At 37.1% G+C, this 22,902-nt stretch overlaps 1 protein-coding gene across 1 annotated transcript in view; it reads left to right on the plus strand.

Moving 5' to 3' along the window:
• ARSB (arylsulfatase B) overlaps positions 1–22,307 on the plus strand; it is a 66,758-nt gene extending 44,451 nt beyond the window's left edge. Inside the window, exons 7-8 of the mRNA XM_027883835.1 lie at positions 21,331–21,459; positions 21,995–22,307. Of these exons, the coding sequence (XP_027739636.1) occupies positions 21,331–21,459; positions 21,995–22,260 (395 nt within the window). The 3' untranslated portion in view covers positions 22,261–22,307. The remainder of the gene's footprint in view (positions 1–21,330; positions 21,460–21,994) is intronic.
• Positions 22,308–22,902: the final 595 nt, after the last annotated feature.

Below are 22,902 nucleotides of genomic sequence, written 5' to 3' on the forward strand. Positions count from 1 at the left end.
TGTATACATTCTTTAAGCATAATATGTTTTTATTTAATGAATGTATTTATCTTCCTCTCTCTCTGAATAACTGTTAATATTTAGTAGCCTGAATGATGGGATATCTCATGTAATTAATTGATTTTTTTTTTTTTTTTTGAAACTGAAATAGGGAAATTGAGCTTTGTTCTGTTCAGATTTTTTACAGCAAAATAAAAATTCCTTTAGGGAAGAATTCATGTAAAAGAATAGTTTAGTGTCAACTCAGCTGTTACAGCCAAGTGTTCAACAGAATGTTAAAGTAAAGTAATAGAACATGGTATCTTGATTACAGAACTAACAACATCTCTGCTGCTGTGGTCTGTTAGAACTGAGCTTGGGCTGTCTGTTTACTACTCGTGGGGTAGCATCACATAACTTTTCAAGTTTTCAGTCTGAGCGCTGGTTTCTAACCTCCACTTACCTTTGTTTAGGAGCTGAAGCAGGATGCCCAATGGTAAACACTGTAGCCCTGCAGTAGTCTTGTATCAAAGTACTGTACTTCCTTCCTATTTGTAATACTAAACAGCATAAGAGGGAAAACACTGTAAACTAGATTTCCTGTGGTTCCATTTTACGAAAAAGTGCAGTCAGGTCTCTTATTTCACTGACTCCTTTAAGTAATCGTCTTCTCTCTCAAAGGCCAGGCTTTCTTCATTCAAATATAAACCTTTCCTGTGGTCTGATACGCATCAGCAGTATTTTACACTGTGATTCCTCGTTTGTCATCTTTAGTGCTAATAAAAGTTTTCCTGTCCCTGGCTGCACACTTTGCTTTCAGCCTCCCTCTGACCTGTGGCAGCCCAGTGGAGGGGCTGTAGTTGAAGCAATCATTTCTCTCAATGAACTGATCTGGCTTGTAGTGCAGACCTACAAGAACTGTAGTTGTGGAATGAAGAACTGGGGTGGGATCTCTAAAACTAGGATGAATAGAGGGGTGGATTGTGGTCTTTGGGTGTTAGGAAGCCAGTGTGGTGGTGAGCTATTGCCAAGATGTCCAGCTTGTCCTTTTCTTCCTTCACTTGTGTTAGATGTGGAAATCACACGGTGACAAGATGATTCTTCTGCCAGATCAGCCTTCAGACTGTTCTGGTAGCCAGGTGAAGGAGGAAGAAAGGTTTCTACCACATCAGTCAGCTGAATCTCCTTGCCCTGTAGCTGTATGACCGGGAGCAGGGAGTCAGTGTGTGGTTGGTGGCAGATGAAGGGACTGGCCACAGGATTCGTCAGCTAAGATCTGCTCTGACAACCTTGGAAGCTTCAGCCAGAGGCAGTAGTTTCATGGGGTTTAAGCTAATGTATCTTGCTTCTGCTAGCACAGAGGATATCCTGCCTCCCATGGTGTCTCACCACCACTCCCCTCTTTCGCAGTCACCAAAACTACACACAGAGCCAGGCTATGAGCCAGGTCAGGATATTGGTTCAGATTTTAATAACCCTCTTTTTTTACCCCATTTGGATCTATGTTGGATAACCAAGCGCATTTTGGCACAAAGAATGGGATTAGAAGGAATTTTGGGGGAAAGGTGAGACTGATTCTTTTGGCTCTGAAATCAAGCTCTGATGTTTCTGTTGCATGATATACGATGAAGTGATCCAGCGGGTTTCTGCTGGGAAAGTGCTTCACTTTCTCCCCTTTCCATTCCCAGCCACGTGCTCCTAGTGCTTGTTATGCATCCATTCACGAAGTGGATACCTCCATGGACCTATCTAATTTGCTAGCCTGGTTTTCCTTTGTCATGTAGGTTGACTGTGCTCATTGAAGGGGCTGATGGATGCCAGCAGCAACTTAAATCTGGGGCAGTGAGGGCTGTGTGGTTGGAAGAGAGGAGGCAGAGACAAACTTTCTAGTGCAGTCTGGCTGCTTCTGGAGCCAGAGCCCCAGGGGGAAGGAGTGGGAAACCACATCTGATTGAACCTTGCCATACTTAAACCAGTCTGGTGAGCTCTGCAGATGCAGCTGGGCCTGCCCTCCTCAGAGGTGATTGCTCTTCTCCCTCCTTACTAAAAGCCATTGCTTTTGTCTTTCTGGTTGTTTCTTTATCACACTGTTGATTTTTTTTCAAAAGTGATGAATGTATGTCTCAATTGCTTGGTCTCAGCGTAGATTTGTAGTTTATTAGAGAGCTTAAAATTATCTAAAATTGGTATGAAAGATCTATTGTCTTTGCATCTGAAACGTATTTTCTGTTAGCTTTAAGAATTCAGTAGTAAAATAAGAAAATTAAAAACAGAAAGCTAAAATTATGTTGAGAGTATAATTTTCTCTGTAATGTATAGGTTAAGAAAACACAAATAAAATGCAACTTAAAAGTGGCACAAATCAAAAGTCTTATTTACATGCATTTGAAGGGAAAAGAAACAAAATTGGTTTGCCTCATTTTTGTGACTTTGTCTTTAAAAATTAAAAAACCCAGCAAGTTGTTGCTGGTTTGGCAGCTGTGTGGGTGACATCAGCTCTCCCATTGTGAAAAATCTGCTGTCTCCTAAACAGCCTTATGGCATTTCATCAAGTTTTGGTGATTCAGCTGAACTGAAACCCAACTGGATTTAAGTCTCAATTCCCCTAATTGCTAAACCAAACTTATTTCTGACCACACCATCATTGCTAGATGGCCTGTCTTGAAGCAGTATTGAAACTTTATATCCCACTAAAGTTAATTTTATTTTGAGAATAAGAACTAAATGACGTGCTGAAAGGAAATGTAGCCTTTAATTCAGAGTTGTTAATCAGAATCTGTCAGTACGCACTGTATTAGTTTTAGTCTGATTGCTAAATTTATTAATGAATTTAGTGAATTTCACAAAATCTTGTAGACTACACATGTAGCATCCCTTTCCCGCCACAAAGAACCTGAATTTCTTTAATTAGAAAGATGTATTCAAAATAAATATGTTGTTGGGTGGAGCTGGTTTAAGCTAAAAAAACTTCTACCTTCATTTAAATTTCCAGACTTAACCATAAACTTAAACTTCAAACACATAATGACATTGTAGGTTACTAATTGTAGTCAATTTATTTGGAAGATACATCTATTCAGGGGCAGACATCCAAGACAGAAAACTTGTAAAAACGTTTTGTGATTTTTCTCTAAACTTTTATTTGTCTTGAGCAAAGTTAATCAAATTTTACATTGCTCTCCTTGACATTTGAAAGAAGGCATTACCTCATATATTGCATTAATAATTGCCAACATAAATGATTGCTTATAATGGGCTAGGTCTGCTATATGCAGAATGAATATGTGATATGTTACAATAGAGAAACCTTTTCAGTTTTGGGACTGATGTGTCATTCATGGGAATTAAAATTGCATTGTAATGGCTGTAGCACTATATATTATATCTATGAATATACCAAAATAATTCATCTTAGTTAAGGAGTTGACACTCTAGGCTCCTCTAGGTCCCATTTATTACTTATTTTCCCCAGGTGAAAGATGATTCCTAAGTCCTTGTAGGATAGAAATTATTTCTTCTCCAGTTCTATTACAGATTATCTAGCTCGTTTAGAATTACTAATAAAACTAAAAACTAAAAAAAAAACCCAAAAAACTAAAAAAAAAAACTAAAAAAAAATTTAAAAAAATCTATCATAATGGAGCTATTCAGTAGCAGCAGAAAAGGCAAGGATGAGTGTGCTGATTGGGTGTTGAATGGGAAAAATATACTCCATGACCATGCCCTGCTTAAGGCCCCAAATCTACTCTTAGAGTCAAAAATATGCAGAAAAGTGACCAGTATGGTTTCTGACTGAGCTTATATAGTGACAGCTGGAATGAGAGAATGGTCAAGAATAGAAAAAACCCAAGGAGATTGTCTTTGCTTCTCTGAAATACCATTTTTCTGCAAAATCATACATATGCCTGCTGACCACCTGAACTCTGTCATCTTTCCATTTTGAAAAAATAATAAATTGTAATGACTCCCTGTAAGTTTATAGGGCAGGAGTTGCCAACATGTTACCCTGAAGCCCTCAACCACTTCATGCAGTTCATGTCATGCTGACCTGGCAGTTTTGGACACAGCTCAGCTCCACTCCTTAATGGGAGGCTGCTGTTCCAGCTAGCTCTGCTGGCATTCACATCAGAGATAAGTATTGTTTTTCTTTTGGCTGTCAGCTATATGAGTTTCTGGGGTGTAGCTCTTGCTCTCAGGAAGTTTGGCCTGTAGTTCTATGTTGTCTTGGCTCTTAGCCCACCTGCATCTCAGTATGAGCCATACATCCCTGCAGTATTCAATACTAGAGGATTGCATGTTTGATGAGCCTCATAAATACTAATCCCCATATTTCCTTCAGGATGTAGATAATCTCATTTAGAATTTAGAAATCTTAGGTCACTTGGTTAAGTGTCTAATGCAAGTATCATGACTGGAGTTCAGAAATCTGTCTATACTGCTTTTTTTATGTTCATTGTACTCGATACCTATTTGATCACAACACTAACATTTTGTATTTTTATGGAGGTCTTGACATAAATGGTAGATTACATTTTTCAAATGAAATATCTCTGATCTGTAAGCCTATCAAATTTTAATTGTGCACAGGATATTAGAGTTAGCGCTCAGTTCTTTTTACTTTCAACACTGCAACCTTACAGTGATGCAGAGGAGCTTTGGGCATTTCACATATCAGGCCATCTCGACATATCTTCAATAATTCCTAAGTTCTGTTCCATTCAGTTAAAATCTATTTCCTGGAAAAGTAAGATTTGGATTTTTTTTCTTATTTGTCCACCTAAAGTGAAAGTCAGGCATTTCTTTTTGCTCTCTCATTTTGTGATGTTTGACATTGTAGGCTGTAATATTTAGTTTGCTATTATTTAGAATAACTTTATTTTTTTTTAATTCTATAATTGTGTAAGAATGTAATAACCTGGATAAACGATTCGCCCAGTTGATATGCACAGGGATTTTTTGCTGCCCTGAGTGATTCTGGATTTAACTCAATTGTCTGATGTGTTTTTTTGTAAAGATGTAATCTGTTGTGAAAACTAGGGTGACTGAGAAAAGAATGGGAATATTTTCAAATGTTTAGTTTTGTTGAAATTAGTAAGAGTAAGAGACTCTTAGAAAGGTAAGAGACTGAACATGATATTCTAGTATAAATCTTTCCTTTGGAATCAAACATTACTATGAGAAAACTAACATTACAAAGAATAATACTAGATCTGTATGTTCGCAACACTCAACTAAGTGAATTAAGATAGGTGAACTTCACTGGGTGAGTTCATGTACAGCACAGCCCTACACCTTGCCAACATGATAGTAGGAGTTCATGTACAGCACAGCCCTACACCTTGCCAACATGATAGTAGGAAGTTAGAGTGTCTCAGGGCTCCTCTGCTTCTTAAGTTCAGTATTCTATTCATTCTTCCAAGGTTAAGGTCATAGCTATTCCTCAAATGTTTTTATTTTAATAAAATAACAGAAAGACTCAAGAGTCTTGTAGAAAACTAATTACTGCCATAAAGCAGCAAAAGGTCACAAAGTGTCTTTCCTCAGTGAAGTAACAAAATCCCTTATTTCTTCAGTAATTCACTGTCACAGTGTAGGTTGGAAGAGCCCTCGACATTTCCAGTTTCCTTGTTGAGGTGAAACAATTGCTGTACACATCACAGTTCAAAGAAAGAGACATCAGTTAAAAGTACATATATGCAAAGGCCTTGTAAGCCCACAGAGCCATCTGCATTTCAAAGTGACTGTAACAAGCTTGTCCTTTCTTCTAGCACATTTTCATGGACTCTCACATTAATTAAGGCATCAGAAATACAAACATGAGTGCAACTTCAAAAATGTAACTTATAAATGAGGATAAGCAAGTATAAAAGTTATATTTCTGTGACTGAAATGGAAGAATCATCACTTCCTATTGGCTAGTACTGACTAATGAACTATCTTTTAGAAACACTGTAGAATATGTATTTTATTTGCTGTAAGAATGAAGGAAAGGCTTTAGAAGAGTGAGCAGAAAATCAAAAACGAATTGACTTATCTGTGTGAAGAGGTAAAAGTACAGGTGGAAGAAGGTGGATTTTGTAACTTTAAGCCTTTTCAAAAAATGTGCAACATTCTCTGGTGAAAAGTTGCTGTGTGTGCTGTAGTACAGACCATCAGTTACAACAACAATAACCCATAGCACTGCAGTAGACCTTGAAATAGCCATGAAGAACTTGTTCAGCTCTCACATTGATGGTGTTTGTTTGTTATTGTGAAGAGGTAAAATGTTACTTAATTAAACAGTAACTTAAATTCAAAGCTACCTTATAATTTTCAGCTTTGGTTTCTATGAGATTTTTTGTCTTTGGTGCTTCATAAAAAGGCAAAAGCCAAAGAAGCACTAAATAACATTAAAGTTTTGTTAATGTACAACAAGCAATGTATACTCAAAGACAGTCTGTGACCAAAGAAGATACTCTTATATAGATCTTCCTTAAAATAGTGTAAATGACCTACTGGGGCTTCAATATTTAACTTTTTCCCTAGTAGAAGATTTTTTTTCTGTCTTTTTCTGTTGATTTTCTCTCAGAAAGATTAAATTTGTCATGGATGTAAAACAGGAACAAATATAATAGTGCAAGTGTTGATGAAGACTCTAAAATATATGTATTTTCTGAAACATCTGGTGAGCTCCAATATTTGGCTTTATTGTGGATGATGATGACTGTGAATGTTAAGATAGGTTCCGTAGCACTTTTTTCTTGTTTCTCCATCTCTTCGCATTTGTCTATCTCTTCCCAAAATTTCAGTCACATAAGTAAGAGTTAATTCAGAGACAACATAATGAATTTGCTTGAAATAATGTAGCCCAAGAAAGAATAGTCTAGACATTTATAGCATTATCCATTATAATCAGGAAATGAAAAAATTTTCCTTTATTTCGTGGAAGATACCTCTAATTTCATTTTTACAGTTCATTCACAGAGATTCACTGAACTGCAGCAGTTATGAATAAAGGCCTTAAGATAATTTGCGGAGGATCAAATTGATCCTGGTGAGATTGGCATTTTTAACCAGACCTGATTAATCTTCAGTTGACTGTCCTTTGTGCTTGGATCCAAGATCTGAATCACTTGCTGGACATATATGAATTGTATTCATGCCAAGATAACAGTATGTCTTTTGCCAAAAGAATAGGGAGAAGTTCCTAAAACTCCTCCTGGAGTTTTTCATCAAGAAATGCTTTCTCTTGGGCATTTCCTGGTGAAAACTGACAGTCTGCTTCACAAAATCAAGTCTAGAAAAAGGTAATTCTTTTCATGAAGTTTCCATTGTATAAAATGCTAAAAATAAATTTGTAGTACAGCACCAACAAATTTCTAGTACATCTGTGTGAAACACATTGAAAAACTGAGTTTATGGTCAAGTGAGAGTTTTGCCTGGGAATCCTCATCTGCTTCTATTGAAGTTTATTTTTCTGCTTCTGTAGCTATAGGGAAGAGAAATACTTCCTCTTTTTCTCCTTTTTCAGTTATAAATTTATGGAGAACAGCCATGTGTTTCCATACTGTTAACAAACAAATGTGGCATTTAAAAAGCATATAAAGGCATATAAACTTTATGTTCATAAGTAGAAGATATATAAGGTCTAAGTGTACCTCCTAACTGTAAAAAATATCAACTGCACCTTTTGTTCTTTGCTTTTTTATTTTTTCAGTAAAATTGTCTTTGAAAATTTAATCTTATCTCTCAGGTGAGTAGTTGCCTCATCTAAATGGTTTAAGGTTTTACAGACTGTATAAATTATACTACTGCATTGGAGACAATCCAGATTTTCAGTGTTTATAAGAGACTTGACTTAATGTTAATCAGTGGAAATGAAAAATAGTACTTTCACTGCTCTCAATACTATAACCACTGTGGTCTGGGGTATATAATAAAAACTTGAACCATGTTCAATATATTATTTCCTGAAATTTAGGAGAAAAAAAAAAAAAGCTCATGTTCAAGGAAAGCATGTTGGTGTTTAATCCAAAAGCATAAAGCAAAGAAATTCAATTAGAATGGAAATCCAGTGTAATTTTTTACCCAGTCCATAAATCCATCCTAGTTTTATTCTGTGTGCAGCTGAACAATGTGAATGGTACTGTTTTCCAGTTGCTTAAGTAGCCTTCACTAAAAATGGAGTATTCTGAAAGCTATTTCTATGTTCCTATGTTCACGCATTAAACTTCCCTGCAACCTTCTCTGTGTTCCCCAGATCCAGGGACTTACAAACTGGAAAATACCAAAGGAAATCTGGATATTTTTGTCATGCACCATTCTGCTTTTTATGGTGCAACGTAGAGTCCCTAAGTTGAATGTATTTGTAGACTGTCTCCAAATCTAACTGTAGATCAGATCACTTGCAAATAAAAACTACTCTGTGCCTCCAGAATATTTTACATCTTGGATGTTAGAAAATCAGATATATAATTGAAGTAAGACTTAAAAGAGAGTAAAATATTAAGAATTTGCTCCAAATGGTGTACCTACTAAATTTCCTTACTTTCCTATAAAAATTGGAAGTTTTACGTGCAAATTTGGTGTTAGGGGAAATCAGAATTACTCAAACCCATCTGAATATCCCATCACCAAGTTAAAGGTTTATTTTTTGCATTGCCATTCAGAATATTTGTATATATTATATTGTGTGAAATGTAAGATAACAGACTTCGATAGAATTGGACAGAAATCTCTCCTGAAAGATGGTAGATCACTGTTCAAAACTGTAACAATCAGCATAACTCGGTTAGGGTTTTTGGTGTGGCCTGAGAATTTCCTCCTTTATGGTGAGAACTATTGGACAGTTGGAAAAGTGCTGTTGGAGTAAAGTTCAGAAGATGTGGTTATGGCAAGCAGTGATTACCACAAAGAAAAGTTATTGAGTGGCTTCCTGGCTTTTAATGGAATGGAGTTATGGTTCATTTCTCGACTTTGTGTCCTCCTTTCTGGCTCCATGCTCCTGTAAAGAATTAAGTCTTTGGGTACCTGTTACCTGAAGTCTGCTTTTATTCCGCTCTTTCAGTGCTGTAGGGAGAAGCAAACAATATGTTTAAGTAAACATATTCTAGATCTGAACTTTGGAACTTAGTGACATAGCTTTTACAGCAGGGAAAATTACTCTGCAATTCATTTTTTATCTGCTTATCCATAAGGCTCAGTTTTTGGTAACAGTCATGGCATTGTGTGCTCCTAGTAATTTATTTCTTGTTTTATTGAAGTCTCTCATCTGAGAATTGGTAAATTGTGTATTTGCACTTTTGTTTTGATTTCAGAATCACTTTTATTTGAGGGTTTGATTAAAGCATATGTATTGTTGCCAGAAATGATTGCTGTAAATACAAATGGGGAAGCCTTTCATGTGAAGGTTTTGTAGAAAACACATTGTGTTTATTGAGCTGTATGGAAAAAGGGGAATTTAGCTTCATTTGTTTGATTAAGAGAAGTTAATAGGGTGTAAATTCCTTGTTTGTTACTGCTGATGCTTAACCAGTCTGAACCAGAGCCCATTGGAATTAATGGAAAGGTTCCCATTTGTTTCAGGGTAGGTTTTCTCGAGCCCTAACAGACTTCCCACTGTTCCACAGCTGAGCATTAGTAAGGCACAGGAAGCCTGCCAATCATGCAGGATCTGTGTGTGTGCATGTGGTGAGATTTCTAGGAGTCTGAAAACTGCTGTCATAAAGGTAATTTTTATGTGGAGTTTCATAGTATTTTAAAAAATTGATAATTTTTTTACCTACAATTTCTGATATTGTAGCAAAAAATCCAAGGCAAGGTGATTAGGATTCTGTAGTGTATATTGTTAGGAAATCAATTATTTGTGATTTTTTTAAACTGCTTAGGTTTCTTTTTCCTATTTAGTGGGCACCGTGTAAATAAAAATTTTGAACCTTGATAGTAGCATAAAATTATTTACATAATAACAGAAACTTTTTTTTTAGTGGAAGCTGTAAGGGAATGATACAGTTACCCATTTTTTTGACAATATATACAAGATGGTGAATACAATAGTGATCTATTTAATTAATATAATAGCATATTGATTTTAAAGAATGAAAACACTTGAAAATTCTTTCTTTTTTGGGTTTCATATGTATAAGTGGTTTTTGGTTTACCAGTCTCAGACTTCTGTCTGGGGATCTCCTCTGTAGTTTTTGTAGACTACTAATCAGATAACAAGAGGCAAGGAGGCGTATGCATTGCCTCATTGTGAATATATTGCTGATTACTGTTTGTTGAGTTTAAGTCCTTGTGAAGTAGCCTGTGTGTTTTTTTCCTAGTGTTTGTTTCAACTATTAACCAGAATTCTACTCTGCAACATACAGAGAGTTGTTTGCTCCTCTCTAATAAAAAACATTTTTACAAAGTAAGGAAACTTTTTTGAATCATTCATAATATCTTACAGTATAATCACAACAGAATTTGAACATGTAATTTATCACCTTGAGACTTGTCATTTGCAGGTGACAGTACCTTTTGAAAGCCTGTCTGCCAGCAGTGACAGTCTTCAGTGAGTTGACAATCTGTATGCAGGAGATTGAATTATTTTAAATACAGTATCTTTTTTCAGACATATGCATAAATGCCACTTCCTTTCCTAAAGCTGCCTCACAGCAAGCACTAGTTTCTGCAGTTCAATAGTTTCCTATCATCTAGCTGTGTGGTGCAACCTTGTCATGTCTGTGTTCCTTTGCTCTGAGGGCCTATCTGACAGAATCCTGTGATGGGTACCTCTTGTCACGCCTGTAGCTCTGTACATGTTCCTCCAGCCTCTGTTGGTAGAGGTAAGTCTGAAAACATGAACACTTGCAGTGATCCTCCAAAGAGTCTTTGAAAACAAGCAGGACTTTGTTGCAACGCTGACTTAGTGACAGTGCCTGCTGACAAAATGGAATCTCTTTTATCACATTTACTTAAGGATGTCAGGGCCAGTAGCTCAGAGAGTTGTCCTAGGTGTTCTAATAGCTGAGATGCTATTAAAAGAAGATTTTACAAAGTGATAGAATAACATGGAGGTTTTCCATGAAACAGCTTTGGTGTGATTAAAAAAAAAAAAAAAAAAGGCATGTAATTGAATTGGATGATGTAGCTAAGATTATTTTGTTCAGAGAATGTAGTCTAGTCTGGCTGTAACGTGACTGTTATTGGCAAAAACAGACAGTGAATTTCCTAAGTAAAAAATTTATGTCTCATACAGTGTTTCAGCGTGTTTGACTTTTTCTCACTGTTGGGTACATGCTGTGCAGTAGTGCTGTTCCTCGTGGTAGATGATGTCTTATTAGGTCAGGTAGAGTCTGTAGTCACTCTGAATATGCTAAAAACTACAAAGATCATAAGATTTCACTCGATACTCATGAGGTTTGTGTAGTAAGCACTCAAAGTATTTGGCCTGCATGTTTAAGGGATATGTCCCCTGTCATTTAAAGCAATAACGTTTTGATTATTTGATTGCATTTGGCACAGCACCTCACAGGATGGGAAGAACCTTCCTTTGGTCATACAAGGGAGTGAAAACAGGCTGATCCCGGGAGTTCCTTAGAACATGCAAATTTAATTACGGAGAGTGTACATCTAGCAGAGTATTTTTAGTCATGAGGGATTGTACACCATCCAACCTTGTAAGTAGTTTCTGGACTTTCTCAGTCTTATTTTTGAGACGTGAAGACCAGAACTACAGTTTTCCAGTTGCACAGAGCCTTTTGCTTTGTTTACAAGTCCTTTTCTAATAATTCCTTGCACTCAGTTTTCTTTTTGTCCACTGCTGACATAATTTCGAAGAAGCATCAGCTCAGTCTGTCATGATTCCAAGGTTTCATTCTCACTTATAAGTGACACACAGGCCTTCATTCTGTATGTGAATTTAGGCAGTAGCACCTGTTTATTATTTGTTTCAGATGTTTTTTTAATTTGGACTGCAAAGAGTGGGAGCCATCTAAAATCTTAATTTCACTCTGGGTTTCATGGCATTGCTTAGTGCATTCATACTGTTCAGTCTTTTACGTCAAGCAGGTTGCAAGTAAGCTTGGAGCTTTTAGTGATTATATTTTCCCCATCACATGTCTGCTACATTATTTTATTATAAATACATGTTTAACTATAAAAAATGATGATTTTTTCCTTTGGGAAATATACTGGAAAAGGTAGATAACTTAGAATCATAGAATCACAGAATCAGCCGGGTTGGAAAGGGCCTCCAAGTCCACCCTTGATCCAACACTGCTGTGTTTACTATATCATGGCACTAAGTGCCACAACCAGTTTCATCTTAAAAACCTCCAAGGACAGAGAATCCACCGCTTCCCTGGGCAGCCCATTCCAATGCCTGATTACCCCCTCTGTAAAGAATTTCTTCCAAGCTAAACCTCCCCTGGCAGAGCTTAAGACCATGCATCTTGTCTTACTGATAGTTGCCTGGGAGAAGAGACCAACCCCCACCTGGCTACAACCTCCTGTCAGGGAGTTGTAGAGAGTGATGAGGTCTCCCCTGAGCCTCCTCTTCTCCAGATTAAACAACCCCAGCTCCCTCAGCCTCTCCTCATAGGACTTGTGCTCAATTCCCTTCGCCAGCCTGGTTGCTCTTCTCTGGACCTGCTCCAGCACCTCAATATCCTTCCTGAACTGAGGGGCCCAGAACTGGACACAGCACTCCAGGTGTGGCCTCACCAGCCTTGAGTACAGAGGAAGAATCTTCTAACATCCTTGTTTTGCAGATGAAGAAACAAAGATAGAAGCTTCATTTGCTTTTCTTTTCCTTAAAGGGCACTAATAGCTGCTTATAAAAAAGATGTTTTTGTTACTGTGCAGGATATTGGAAAATTGTAGAGGCGTGGTCACTCTGATACTCACTTAACTATTCAGATGACTCTTCGGACAGGACTCTGTCTCCCAAATAAATAATAAATTAACATTTTTTTGTATTTCTCCAAAACTAATCTCCAGTACCCAATACTGCCTCCCTACATGCTAGTATTATAGACCACAGTGTACAGAAATATGGCATACTTCAAGCAATATTGTTTTGGACTCTTCAAGTTTTGTGGTCAGGACCTTGCTAAATGGCATGTTAGAGAGAATTGTATGTTCTTTGATCTCTTACCAGCCAAAAAAACTTGTTCTCAACATGGATCATTTTCATCATTTTAATCATATACTGAAGGCAGAATATTTTTTATTTTTAGATGTACTGTCTGTTTATTTTGCCACACTTCAAGTTTCTACTATTTGCTTGAGTTGGTTTCGTTGAATGAAAGAAGGGAAGCTAGAGGAATGAGAAGAGTAATTGCTCTCTGTTTTTAGATCTGCAAGATACTGTGTGTATTAATATAAAATATGTATTTCCCTTTATCTTCCTCATTTAAATAGTTTATCTTCTTCCTATTATGGTTTAAATTAGGTAGGAAATTTTAAAGGAATATACTCTTATGAAAGTAATTACATTTAATAAAGTGTTTTCACAAATTTATGGTTTAGACTAATTTAAAGAACAAGCCTTTATTTAAGCAAACTAGGTTCAGATTGTACCTTTTATTTAACTTGCAAATTTACACAATGTGGGTGTGGACTATCCTTGACTTCTCTTTAGAAATTATGGTTATGTGGTACTTGAACTATTGCCTTTGCAAAGCAGAAAGCAAAAGATTGAAACAAATCATAGGAAATATTTACAAAGAAGCTGACATCTGAATTTGCCTGCCTTCCTATCAAGTAGTATGTTCCAGTGGCTTTTTGCTGTTGTCTGCAGTATTTTTGATTTTGCTTGCATGATGAAAACTTTTTTTTCTAGTATTTGCTCTTGATTGAATATTAAATATTTCAGAGACTATCAGTGAAACTGTTGGGAATGTTTTAAGACTTAGACAAATAAACAAGTTTGATTTATAATCCCTATACAGGAAGATGAGTAAGAGCTTCTGGTAAGACTTCTAGAGCTATAAAATGTAGTAAAACTGTATCAACCCTTCTTTCTTTTATTACCAGGTAGCATTGCAGGCATCAAGGGGTCACAAAGTTGGGGTTTTTTAGCAGCAGCAGTACTAGAAGAATTAAAAAGGTTTTGAGTTGCACAGAAAAGAAATGGATTTTCAGAAATTTCTGTATTTTTTCGCAGTGATCGGATAAATTAGTATTTTTTAATTTTATGTAAGTTTCTGGTAGGTAACTAGAATTGTATGAGCCAAGGAACAGATGATTGATTCTCAATTGTATATTGATCTGCAGGGAAGAAATGGGAAAAAAATATTGCTTCCTATTTTCCACCTCCAGAAATCATTGCCCAGTTGGATACGTGAACTAATGAGTTAAGCAGAACTAATGAGTTAAGCAGAAGGTGTTGTAAGTGTATGCAAAAATATATTGGAAGATTTTTTTTTTCTCTGGAAAAGTTAGCCACCTAACATAAATGATTTTTTAAGTCAGGAGTACACATGGGATACTGAATGATGTCAGAAGAGCTTTTTTGAAAGGCTAGAAGGAACAAAACAGGGCTAAGCACATTGCAGCATTTTTTATGATATTCCCCATACTTAGAAAGTAAAGTGAAATAACAGATTGCTGGGCAAAGTATGCCTTTTTAGTTTATCTTTTCTGTTTTATGTTGAATCATCAGTTATTAATTACTTCTTGAGACACAGTTCAGCTTGGTAACGTGTCATCTTGTAACATTTCTGTAAATCGTAAGGGTTTTTTAAAATTTAAAGTTGTATGACTAGAACAGGAAATCATGTAGGAATCAGATTCTGATTTCAATCACAGGCGTGTAAATCTGGTGTGAATCCATTATTTCAATTACTTTACTCCTGATTTACATTCTGATGTAAGTGAAAAGTCAGCCCTAGCAACTAACTGACTTGTCTGCACAGACTGATCTGTGAATTGGAAACCACTGCCATTAGTATTGTCCTTTCCTTATGCTATCCCTTCTTTAAAGAATAGTACTCAAAGTAGACTAGAGGAGATGCTAAAAATTACTCATGGTGTTCATGTATTTGTGAAATGACATTTAAACCTAAATCTGAATCATATATACATAGAGAGAAGAGCAACCAAGGTGGTGGAAGGCCTCATGGGCAAGACTTGGGATGAGTGGCTGAGGTCACTTGGTTTGCTCTGCTTGAAGAAGACAAGGCTGAGGGGTGACCTCCTGGCAGCTTACAACTTCCTCAAGGCAGGGAAGTGGAGGAGGAGATGCTGATCTTCTCTCTCTGGTGACCAGGAGTAGGATATGAGGAGGTGGAATGACACTGATTCAGAGGAAGTTCATGCTGGGCATTAGCAAAAGGTTCTTCGCTGGAATAGGCTCCCCAGGGAAGTGTCACAGCACCAAGCCTGTCAGAGCTCAAGGAGTGTCTGGACAAAGCTCTTGGTCATATGTGTTACTGGTGAGAAGCAGGGAGTTGGACTCCATGCTCCACGTGAGTCCCTTCCAACTTGAGGTATTCTATGGTTCTATGATTCTATACTTAACTTTTGTGGAAGTTTTGACTCTCTCAGTTCAGTGCATACAGAGAGTAATATAATAAAAGGATTGCATAAATCCGCTTCAGTATATCACTTTCTTTTATAAACAAAATATTTGGCCTCTCCTAAACTGAAAGTAATTTGGTAACTCATCTTGTGTAAGACCACAACAAAAATCTGTCTAGGTGGTTGTTCTGAGACTAGCAGTTCTATAGGAAAGAGTGTATGAGGCAAACATGTAATTATATTTCTCTTATGCGGCCCCCACAGCCTGTTCCTGATCTTCAGGTTGTGATTTTGAATGTAAAAATCCTGGATGGATTTTTCTTCTACTTTGTGAATCCTGCATAAACTTCTGGCATCCACAGCATTACATGGAAAGGAATTCTACACTTGAGTTTGGTTTGTAACAAGGAAGTATATACTATAATTTATTTTCAGTGTGTGTCTTCATAATTTATTTGATGCCCCTATTAGGAAAGATTAGTTGTTTCTTACTCAGTTTCTTGTGGTCACACCATTTCATAGTTCTCTGTCCTATCCCTCCTCAGTTGTCCATTTTTGAGGATAAAGGGTCCTATTTATTTATTCATTCTTCACAAGGTTGTTGTTCCATAGCTTAAATCTTTGTCACGTCTTTGAATCTTGTATGGCTTTTCTGTGTCCAGTTTGTAACATGGGAACCAAAATGCCATGTGAGGTGCAAAAAGGACCTAGGCAGTGGCACAGTATTCCATTCTTTGCCAATTCTAATATCTGGACTGCTTTTCTTGACAGTTGCTGGGCATTACCTATTAATTACAACTTCAGAAGCACTTCTCTGAATAGCACATTTTTTTGTGTATGTACAGTGAGAGTTGCCTTTTTCCTCCCCCATGTTCATTACTTTGCCATTTGTTATACTTAGGTTTGTGGATTAACAAGAGTTAATGCACTGAAATAATGCTTACTTTTCTAAAAAAGTCCAGCATATTCTCTGGTCATCATTCATAATGTTATTTATATACTTGCAGTAGTAAATTTTCCAACATCTTGCCTGAAGAGTATGCTAACATTTTGATTGATGCTTTCTGAGCATCTTGCATAGATTTTTCAGAATTGATGACATTGGCCTTCTGAAAATCAGGTCTTGAAGATGCAACTAGCAACTGAAAATTATTTAGGATTTTTCATCCTAATTTGAAATACATATGTGTATGGAAAGAATATATGATAATAAAGCTAAAAGAACTAAGCTGAAGTTTCCATAAGGGGCAAAGGGCCAGGCTTCTAAAGTATTTAGATAATAAACTACTTTTGTGGGTAGTGAAAGTTGGCCACCCCCGTTCCTTTAAAAATGTGATCTTGAAACTATTTTTCAGACTGTCAAGACTAAGGATTTCTTGAACTGTGCTATAAACTCCAAAATCACTTACCAAGGGCAACATTTCCTGAAAGACTTAGTTTTTTCTGTAGAGGTATAAAAGCTGTTTGGATACTACACAGTGACCTAGAACTCCTGTCATGGTTTTGCTCTGGGTCAATTTGCTTTTACACTCCCCACACAATTATTATTAGTTGAGGGAAGGTTTATGCAGACAAAAGAGACTGGATTTGGGGAAAATAGTATGAACATTTATCATTAGCAAAATAAAAACTACTAAAGAACTACGTCTGTAACAATTCTACTTAAGTAAAAGTACTATGTATTTACAGAAATACTCCTCCCCCCTTTATATCAGTCCAAGGAGGAAAAGCAGTCTCTAGTTCCATTCTCGGAGCTCCAGGTCTTTCCAGTAACTCTGCAGCACTCTCGTCGCAGCTGGAACTCTTTCTCTCTTGCTCTGTGTTGGCCTCCAGGGCTGGGCCTACCCCCCTTGTGGGCTAAGACTGGAGGCTGGGGGTTACCCAGGCCCTGAAGGTCTTCTCTTCCATGGACTTGCAAGGGGACACTTGCCTACCATGGATCTTCTTCCACAGGATTACAGGGGATAATGGCTTGTGAGTCCACCCCTGTTTCCTGTGGGGGTACCTTCCCACGGGAGAACAGTCCTTGATAGACCTCTCCGGCATGGGTCTAGCATGGATTCTTTACTTGGATCCCAACATCCCACCTGAGCTGTCTCGCGCCAGCATAGGTTTTCCTCAGGGTCGCAAATCTTCAACAGGACTCTGCCTCACCTCAGATCTCTCATAAAGCCTCGGCTTCTTCATGCATCAACTTACTCCAGTGCAGGCTCTTCCACGAGCAGCACGGGGGTCTCCTTACCCCAACAAATTTCTACAGGTAGCAGGGATTTATTTTTCAATCTTTTCCCTGCTGAGGAGAGAGTGAAAGGGGGAAGAAATAGCCCCTCCTCCTTCAAACTTTCTTCTCTCTCTTGCAGCTGCCAGCTTCGACCTTGGACACTCTGTTATCTCTTTGCTGGAATTTTTTTGCAGCGGTTTCTTTGTCCAAGCAGTCAGATTTTTACAGTTTTTTTTCTCTACTCTCTTACAAGAGAGAAGGGGGACTTCAGTTCCATGCCTGCCCCTGGCCCAAGCCAGGGGAGAAGGGGGCCCTGACCCTCCTCAAGGCCTGCTGCCACTCCTACATGGCTGCCTAATTTTAACTGTGTAACCCACCTTCTCTTCTGTTTTCTTAAATATGTAATTAGCAATGGTGTTACTGAGAGTTTTAATTGGCTTCTTGTCCGGAAATCCACCTGGACAAAACCGTCTTCAGCCCCAGGGGCTGGCTGGCTGGGCAAAACCACAACAACTCCAACCAAAACTCTAAAATCTTTAGTTAAGTTCATTTTATCATTAAATATTTGAAAATAAATATTTGAATGAAAGGTCACTGCTTTTTTAACCAATGAAAGTTCTATAATTTCCCAAGAGCCTACTTAAAAAAGAAATATAGCAGCTGGTGAGGCCGTGAAGTTGGACTTCAGAAAACAGTGGCTTCTGTTTGACAGTAATAAAATTCATGGCAAAGTCTGTGTGATTTTTCTTTCAAGGTAAAAACAAAGCTTTAGTATTTCATTAGCCACTGATATACTGGTGATCAAATGACAAAAAAATAAATTGTCTAGCCTCTTTGCACAAGCAAAAGCATCACATTTTTATATTTAAGTCTGTCAGGAGAGTATACAGGCATAAGAAAGAAAACTTGATCACAGAGCTCAATGAAAGGCACTTGTCCTTTGGCTGCTTAATTAGTCCACAGAGCTGTTGTTACTGCCCAGTCAACCATAACAGAAAAAAAGAAGAAAAAACCTCCCCAGGAATCCAGAATAAATGCAGAAAAAAGCTGCTTAGATGCTATGGGAGTGAACATTTTATCTTGAAAAGGAAACAAAAAGAATGTGAGTTCTTCAATCTGCCAAACCGGAAAAGGGATCCCTGTAAAATTCATATGGCAAGGAAGAAGACTGCCCAGGCATTTTGGATTTCATCTGTTCTAGAAAAGCTGAAGAATTTAGACAGAGGCAGAAACTTAGCAGATGGACTGAAGAGAAGGAGGAAGTAGGTAAATGCAGTGGGAGAAATATCCAAGTTTAAGACGCAAGTCATATGATGGGAAGAAGAGAACTCATATCAGGCAATATTTTTATTTATCTTCATTTGTATCTAGTGTTTATGTAATGTAATAAACGGACAGTGCTGTAAGTATCCTTATAGAGAACATTCAAAAAAGTGTCAGTCTGTTTTCCATGGCTGACATATATGATGAAAGTTCACCTATGCTGTTGGGGAAGCAAAGCAGTTGCCTGAATAGTAGACAGTACATACATTTCTTTGACACAGGACAAGTGCTTGCAGTGGCTGAATTAACATGATTGACAGAGTTCTATTTGTAACAGCTCAACATGAGGAAGTTTATCCATTTTTCTTCAAGAAATTTTGCTGAAAGATAATATTTCGTTAAACAACTTCAAGCTCTGATAAAAGCATTCCTTTGCTTAGGAGTTTGATTTTGTTAACTGAATCAAATCTGGGTTTTTAAAAATTATTTTATCTTCTTGAATCTTATTTTAAGTCTCATGCATGGCATTCTATGGATATCTCATGAAGTATACATAAAAATGCAGTCTTTCATACTATTTATTTGAAGTATTTTAAATAAGTTATGTTGTGTAATATTATGGATTCACAGCTCAGCAGTCAGAAATACATTCCTATGCTAAACCTTAAAATCAGAAATGCAGGCGTACCTAATTTTGTCTTTAGATTAAGCCTTGATATTGTAGTTTTGAGACATACTGTTTAAAAAGCCAGGTTCTGTTTTTCTGACCTGCCAAATGTCTTTCATTGTGCTTAAGAAAGTAGATGGCAAAGCTGAGTATTCTCAGTAGCACAACATTATGACAGAATAATATATAACACAGTGATGTTGAAAAGTAAGCAGTAATAATCTTTAAACTGTTTTGTATTTGCTATGGAAATCACGTGTGTGAGGATTTGTCTTCCAGAAGAGATTCTGACATGGTTATTTATGAAGTTTCTTTGGTTTTTAAAGGAGTTTGATGGCTTTTTTTAGGTCAGCTTCAGTGCTTCTTGATCTAACATGAACTGAGTCTTCCCTAATCTTTTTGAGTATGCATACTCAAAACAAGTAGCCGCTTTTATAGCCTTATTAACCTGGGAATTTTACACAAGTCTGATTTAGACAGGAAAGTTGTGTATGCACAAATGTGCTTATTACAGAAAAAAACAATTCCAAGTGTGAAGCCCGGTAATAAAATAGAAACTTTGCAGACCTCCATAAAAAATAGAGAAATTGTGTCCTAGCATTTCCTTTCCAAACCTTCAGTTGTTCTTTCCATTGGATGTATATTTGCCCCACTGTGTTGTGTTGAATTTACTCTTTTTAGTTATCTCTTGTTCTCCTTCCTATTGCTCTCACATAGTCATCTTGTGTATTCTCTTTTTAATTTCAGGGGCAAAAATCTGTCAGCTGAGTCTTTCAGATTCCTTAAACTGATTGAAAACCATCTCTTGAAAGATGCTACAAAACCAGTATTGATTTCTCTCCGTCTTCTGTTGTCTCTTCTAGTGTGATTATATTTGCCTTCTGGTTGTCATTGATAAACTGTTATCAGTTGATACAATTAATTTAAAACTCTTAAATTTTATCTAAATTTTTTCTCTTGTAAATAAAACTCCTGTTTTATTTATGAAAGCTGATATGCAAGTTGTTTTGGGTGCTCTTAGAGTGTCTGTCTGGCTCCCTTCTGGTTTCAGATGGTCTTCTGACCATCTCTGGTCAGTGCACATTATTTTCTTTTTTTTTTCTGAACTCCCTCCTATAAAGAGCTTCAGATTTCCTTTTGAGAGGGAACTTGTGCATAGTTGACAATTCAGTTTTTGATAGTATCTGAATTTCAGGCCACGTCATATACAACTCTACTAAAGACAGCATAAAGACATATTCACGCCGTGTCAGGCCATAGAAGTGGCTTGCTGACCAGATGTGGATCTTTGTGAACGTAGCCAGCTCAGTCCAGAGAGACAGCTCTTGGCATGTGAATACCTCAGGACCTGGGACTTTGTCCCTGTAGTGATCCAAGAGAGTTAACAGCAGTAGCATTGACTAGGAAGATCTTTCAGTCCTACATTTGTAATTGGCAAAAGATATAGGCACTTATATGTCCAAATTTAGCAATTCTTAATACAAGGAAATGAGATCACGTACAATACCTGTGTACAGAATGAGTCCAGTTATCCAGACTCAGCTGTGACATTTTCCATTCGTAACTTTTTAAAATGCAGTTCAAAGTCTGATTTAAATACATCCATTGAATCGTAGCACAGATCTTTGCACTTATATACAACAAATTGTTTATCCAATACATAAAAATAAATTGATGATGCAATGTACCTAACTTAATTTACTGTTTCATTAAGGTCTTGGCATTGACAACAGAACATCTTTACCACAGAGCAATTCTTCTCCATGGGATGATACACTTTTCAATATATCCATGCATGCAGCAATACGACATGGAAAATGGAAGTTACTAACTGGATATCCAGGTAATGAAATAACTCCTTTTTGTACAGATACAGCCTATCTCTCATCTACTACAAACAGTTTATTCCTGTTTCATGTGTTTTAATTTATTAGTAATTCTGCTAACTTATTAGGTTTTTAACCACATGCAAAAATCTAGAATAAGCACTTCTGAAATCCAAACAATATACTTTTTCATTTTCAAAGATTTTGTCTACAAATTATGTTAGTGGAAAAATGTCATAGAATATCTCAAGTTGGAAGGGACCCACAACAATCATAGAATCCAAGAAGAAACTAATTAATGTGAAATTAAGTGTCACAGAATTTTGAATCCCAATGCTGCAGGGTTTTTTTCTGCATAAATAGGACTCATTATAGGTAGCCTTGGACTAGAGAGGCTCTGGTGCAGGGCTAGAGTTAAGGAGTGCAGCAACAGTCCCTGCCCAGGGGCTTGTTAAGAGACCTGGTGAATTTGGCAGTACAGCATAGCTCAGTGTCTCCACACTGCTGCTCCATGTCTGAGAACTGACCCTTGGTCTGTTTCTGTTTGTTCAGGATGTGGTCATTGGTTTCCTCCACCATCTTTGTTCAATGAGTCAGAGATTCAGTCATCTGATCCATCAATGAAGAGACTTTGGCTGTTTGATATTGTTGACGATCCTGAAGAGAGAAATGATTTGTCTGAAAAATATCCTCATGTGGTGGAAAAACTGCTCTCACGGCTTCAGTATTACCATAAACGTTCAGTGCCTGTGTTCTACCCTGATGAGGATCCCCGCTGTGATCCAGCAGCAACCGCAGCTTGGGGTCCTTGGGCATAGTGCAGCTTTGCATCCTGCAAAAACAAACCCTAGTAGTGTCTGTATATGGACTCTTTATATTGACTTTTAGATTTACTATTTTTGTATGTATCTTAATGATGCATGTTGTCCTTCAAATATCTTTTCGAGATAAATCATCCAAATAGCAGAGGCTCCATCAGTCCTCATTCATTCAGAATATGTTGGTTAGTTTATTTTTGCAATCAAATGCAGGTGGAGATGTTGACACCATTCCCCAGACTGTAAGGCACATAGATTCAATGAGTTCACATTATTCTAACTCTTTTTTCATAGGGCATATTCAACTAGAAAGCTAACTGTTCTCCATCGATATCCACATATAACATTTTAGTTTATAGTAGCTATTACACGATGTGGTTGCCACAATAACAAGGGACTGGACTTGGGATTGGGGGGACTTTCTGCCCTACATTCTTCTGTGTCCTTCAGCGTTCAGCACTCATATTACACGAGGAAAGATGTTGGCTTACCCACAAAAGCAGAAACTTCTGTTAATGGTATTTTTAATACAGATATTTCTCTTTTTTATGTTCATATGTAGTTTCATGGAAAAGAATGAAACATCACAGAAAAAACATCAGCTAAGTTGTAAAAGCTCAAGTAAATAATGTGTTTGAGTCT

Source organism: Empidonax traillii, unplaced genomic scaffold, assembly GCF_003031625.1.
Source record: "Empidonax traillii isolate 1590-97213 ecotype Southwest subspecies unplaced genomic scaffold, ASM303162v1 scaffold8:size5222938, whole genome shotgun sequence".
In the NCBI taxonomy this organism is placed as follows: Eukaryota; Metazoa; Chordata; class Aves; order Passeriformes; family Tyrannidae; genus Empidonax; species Empidonax traillii.